This window comes from Poecilia reticulata, linkage group LG5 (assembly GCF_000633615.1).
Source record: "Poecilia reticulata strain Guanapo linkage group LG5, Guppy_female_1.0+MT, whole genome shotgun sequence".
NCBI classification, from domain to species: Eukaryota; Metazoa; Chordata; class Actinopteri; order Cyprinodontiformes; family Poeciliidae; genus Poecilia; species Poecilia reticulata.
In genome coordinates, this window is record NC_024335.1 from 26,503,495 (window position 1) to 26,508,660 (window position 5,166).

A 5,166-nucleotide genomic window follows, 5' to 3' on the forward strand; every position below is an offset into this window, starting at 1 on the left:
TGCTGCTTGATCCGTTTATTTTTGGTCGAGTAAAATTCAGGCTAAAACAAATGAGTAAATAAAGAAATATGTTGCTGCAAATATGTGTTTTTAAGTGTCTGTAATTCGAAAAAAAAAACAAAAAACATTTTTAATCAGTATACTCTACAAAACTGTTACAGGCTCTACAGTGGATAGAAAAAAAATGAAATAATAAAAAAATGTGTTATTGGTTCTGACAGTATTTCAGCACACAGTAGTATTTGCAACTAGCAGATAATCAGTTGGAAAAATATGTAAGAAATTAAATATCTATTATGGTGTACAGACTATAAGTTAAAGATGCAAAGAACAAAAATAAATAAAATTTTAAAAAATACAGAACTCTGGGATGGAGCAAAAACCTTTGTACAGAACTGTTAGGAGATAATTCAAATAAAAATAAAAAAATCAGGGAACTAACGTAACACTGAAAACACAGAAGGTAAGTTTTTAATAAATCTCTTCATATTATGCACAAACGCATTTAATGACATATAATTTTCAAAAAGTCTTAACAGAACAGTAAGCTGGTAGGGGTTTTGTGGTTGTACAGTTAAACCACCACAAGGTGGCGAGCATCAGAACAGTATAAAGTTTGATTTGATCGTCATTGTGAATCATTTCTATGACTTTATAAAACCATGATTTGAACAAGGCACACAGGTTTCCTGTCAGACTGGATGAAACTGGTTTCATTTCATTCTATGTCCAGCAGCTCCAGTTTTACAAGGTGTTTACATGTNAGGAGATAATTCAAATAAAAATAAAAAAATCAGGGAACTAACGTAACACTGAAAACACAGAAGGTAAGTTTTTAATAAATCTCTTCATATTATGCACAAACGCATTTAATGACATATAATTTTCAAAAAGTCTTAACAGAACAGTAAGCTGGTAGGGGTTTTGTGGTTGTACAGTTAAACCACCACAAGGTGGCGAGCATCAGAACAGTATAAAGTTTGATTTGATCGTCATTGTGAATCATTTCTATGACTTTATAAAACCATGATKTGAACAAGGCACACAGGTTTCCTGTCAGACTGGATGAAACTGGTTTCATTTCATTCTATGTCCAGCAGCTCCAGTTTTACAAGGTGTTTACATGTTTAACTGTGTTTAGCGTTGAACTTAATAAAATGTTGTCTAGTTTGCAGCCATTGTGGTAACTATGAACTTCAGCTTGGCTCTACTTTTGCTTTGTTGTCTATTTTTATTTTTGACCCATGTCTTTACAGGAAGGTCTGTGTTAATCACACAGTGACAGAAACAGGAAGGCCAAGTACTTTATAATAACTAGTCWAAACCTGAAATGTGTACAATCAGATTTCACCTGTTTGGTCTCCATTTGATATAAATTTGTGCTCTTTGACCTGTAAAGTAAAGTATTTTGGGTTTAATTATAACAATTATTTGATACTCATTGAAAACAAAAAACATGTACTTCAGATTTTATTTTACCGTAGTTTTGAGATCTTGTCCTTAGTATTATAATTTGTATTCATGCTGGTCTGATTATTTTAAAGTCTCTGATTGTGTCTCWTTTTCCCTTGAATAATCATCACTCCTCACTTTTCTGTGCTAAATAAAACAGGCTTGGTATTTTGACTTGTATGGACTTTAAGTGTTTTATTAATATAATTTCCAGTTTAACAATCCTAGTTTCTGTATACATTTATTTGTTTAGAGACTGTAAATCAGTAAGGTTTGATCAAATATCTAATATTATTATTTTCTAGTATTATAGGCTACAGGGTAATACACAAAGAAATTATATTTTAATCCATCCATMCATTTTCTGCCGCTTCATCCGGGATCCGTTTGCTTGGTCAGCAGCTTCAGAAGGGAGGCCCAGWCTTCCCTCTCCCCAGCCACTTCTTCCAGCTCCTCCAGGGAAATCCCAAGGTGTTCACAAACCAGCCGAGACACTTAGTCCCTCCAGCGTGTCCTGGGTCTTCCCCGGGGCCTCCTCCTGGTGGGACATGAACTCCTCACCAAGGAGGCGTCCAGGAGGCATCCTGACCAGATGCCCGAGCCTCAACTGGCTCATCTTGATGTGGAGGAGCAGCGGCTCTACTCTGAGTCCCTCCTGGATGACCGAGCTTCTCACTCTATCTCTAAGGGAGAGCCCAGACACGCTGTGGAGGAAACCCACTTTGGCCACTTGTATCAGTGATCTCGTTCTTTCAGTCATGACCCAAAGCTCATGACCATAGATGAGGGTGGGAACGTAGATCGACCRGTAAATCGAGAGCTTCGCTTTTTGACTCAGCTCTCTCTTCACCAAATCCTCCCGCTTCATGGCACACGCTGCCCCAATCCGCTTGTCGATCTCCCGCTCCCTGCTTCTCTCATTCATGAACAAGATCCCGAGATACTTAAACTCCTCCACTTGVGGCAGGACGACCCCCCTGACCCGGAGAAGGCACTCAACCCTTTTTCGGCTCAAGACCATGGCCTCGGATTTGAAGGCACATTTTAAAATCTTCTCTGAACTATATATACATGTATATTGTTGGGAATTTTTGATCTCATCCTAAATTTAGAGTTGAAGTGAAAAAAACCCTTTAATCATTTCCTCTTGTTGGGTCACTTCTGCATTGTGAAGTAGCTGAGTTGGACTTACCAAGTTTATGTGTGACGGTCTACTTCAGACAAAATGGAAACATTTACAAATGTTGGGTCTTTGCTAATTTATTCCATGACAAGAGTTTAAAAGCCTTTTTGACATCAGAGTTTAATTATAACAGTTATTGAAAACAAAAAAAAACAAGCTGTCAGAATTAAATTATGGTGTCTAGACTTTGATTCATCCACAACATGAACAGCAAGTGATTTCATGGAAGACTCCTGGACTCCTTACGTTGGAGTTTTTAAGAATACTTACAATGTATTCACTGGCTGCACAGTTGGTAGAGCTGTTGCCTTGCAGCAAGAAGGTTCTGGGTTCGATTCCCAGCCCGGGGTCTTTCTGCATGGAGTTTGCATGTTCCCCCTGTGCATGTGTGGGTTCTCTCCGGTACTCCAGCTTCCTCCTACAGTCCAAAACCATGACTGTCAGATTGATTGGCCTTTCCAAATTGTCCCTAGGTGTGAGTGTGTGTGTTTGTCCTGTGTGTCTCTGTGTTCCAGCCCGTGAGCTGGAGATAGGCACCAGCACCTCCCGACCCCACTTGGGACAAGGGTGTATAGAAAATGGATGGACAATGTATTCACATTTTGCTGAGTAACAACCTAGAATGTTGAGTTCTATTCAGGTCCTAAGTGAAAACAGTGAATAGTTTTAAAGGAGAAGGCAAATGCTGCATGGTTTTCAACGTTATTACAGATATAAATCTGAAACAAAATGTTGCATTCTTTCGTATTCAGCTCCCCTGAGTGAATCCTTTGTAGAGCCAGCTCTACAAAGGATTGTAGACCAGACCGCACTGGTCTTTTGGGGTTCGGTTCCACCAAATAAGCAATTTTAGAGAGTGACATTTTTGAAAATTTGTTCAAACTGGTTACCTGCTATGAAATCAGCTAAAGGAAACCAATTTCTTTATTATTTTCACAGCATAAACATGAACTACACAAACCAAATGGAGGACAGTAACTTCTCCTGCTACAGCTCCTCGGTGGTGGAGTACCGGTACTTTGCTGTGGTGTGGGGATGTTTTGTGATCATCGCTGGAACTGTGGGGAACCTGATGACCATCCTGGCCTTCGCCCTGGACTCCCGTCTCCAGACTCGCTTCAACGTGCTCATCGTTAACCTGGCRGTGGCTGASCTTYTCTWCTGCACCATCCTGCAGCCCATSTSTGTAGACWCYTACCTGCACCTYAGATGGCGTAYTGRTCRGGYCTGGTGCCAAATCTTTGCGTTACTCGTCTTCCTCACCAACGGCGTTTCCATCATCACCCTCTGCCTGGTGGCAGTGAGCCGATACCTCCTGATTGCAAAAAGTGCAGTTTTCAACCGCGTGTTTACCAACTTTGGACTTACTTTACTCGTGGTCTCAACTTGGGGTCTGGGTCTGGCCAGCTTCGCCCCACTCTGGTCTGTTTACATGTTTGTGCCTCAGCTGTGCTCCTGCAGCTTCCATCGTATCAAAGCCCGTCCCTACTCCGCCATCATACTTTTCATCTATTTCGTCATCGGTCTAGGATGTATTGGAGTCTTCTACCTGCTCATCTACAGAAAAGTCAGGCGTGCATCAAAAGCTCTGCTCCGCCACAGGCTGAGTATAAGCTGTGCTAGGAAGAAATCTACTACTTCAGCTCTGGGGACGGACAATAATGGAGTGGGAAGTGGTGTATGGAAGACATATAGCTCAGAGATTTACAGCCAAGCAGAACTGGACCAAAGCACACATGGTAACGAAATGGCTATCCTCCCACCTCGGAGCTCAGCTGTGCGACAGTCGGAGTCTTCGATTCCAGATTATAACGAATTTGACCGTGTGACCCGCATGTGTTTTGCTGTGTTTCTCTGCTTTGTGTGCTCCTTTGTCCCATATTTGCTACTAAACATAGCGGACAAAGGAAACCAAGCCCCGCAGGTGTTGCAGATGTTCTTTGTCAACCTCACATGGCTCAACACCTTCATTAACCCTATTCTGTACGCGGTCCTGAACAGACAGTTTCGGCAGGCCTACAGCGAGTTGCTCAGCCGAGCTGCTGCTCCTTTCATCCGCCTCTGCAGCTAGCGCCAAACCTACAAAGTCTGATTTCATAAAACCTACTTTGACTGATCCACGAGTCCATAGTGTCCATTTCAGGCTTCCTTGTTTTATGTCTTCTCTGGGTCTCTCAGGGAAAACATTTCCTGAAAGCTACCAGCATTGACTTTTTATTGTGTTTATTAGGACTGGACTACATGACTGAAAAAACTTATCATGAAGTCGATGTCAGTAATTGTCGATATAGATCAGTGTTTCTCAACCTTTTTGGGGCCAGCGACCCCCAAGCCTTTATCCAGGTCCTTCACCGCCCCCCACCAAAGAATTTGTAGGCTACTTTGCGCTGACTAATTTACTGTTATGGCCTGTAGGATATATTTATTCTCAGTATTAGATATGGTCTCAACAAACCTGTGGTACTTCAACAATATTATTTTACCTTTTATAGTGTCTGTTTATTCTTGCCATACAGTCCTCCATATTAATT

General features: G+C 41.3%; 1 protein-coding gene across 1 annotated transcript; it reads left to right on the forward strand.

Annotated features, from left to right (window-relative positions):
* The first annotated feature begins 421 nt into the window (after nt 1–421).
* Nucleotides 422–4,751, forward strand: LOC103465379 (G-protein coupled receptor 84-like). Its single transcript, XM_008410137.1, has 2 exons — nt 422–463; nt 3,575–4,751. The coding sequence occupies exon 2, from the start codon at nt 3,582–3,584 to the stop codon at nt 4,704–4,706; it is 1,125 nt and encodes a 374-aa protein (XP_008408359.1). The 5' UTR covers nt 422–463; nt 3,575–3,581; the 3' UTR covers nt 4,707–4,751.
* Nucleotides 4,752–5,166: the final 415 nt, after the last annotated feature.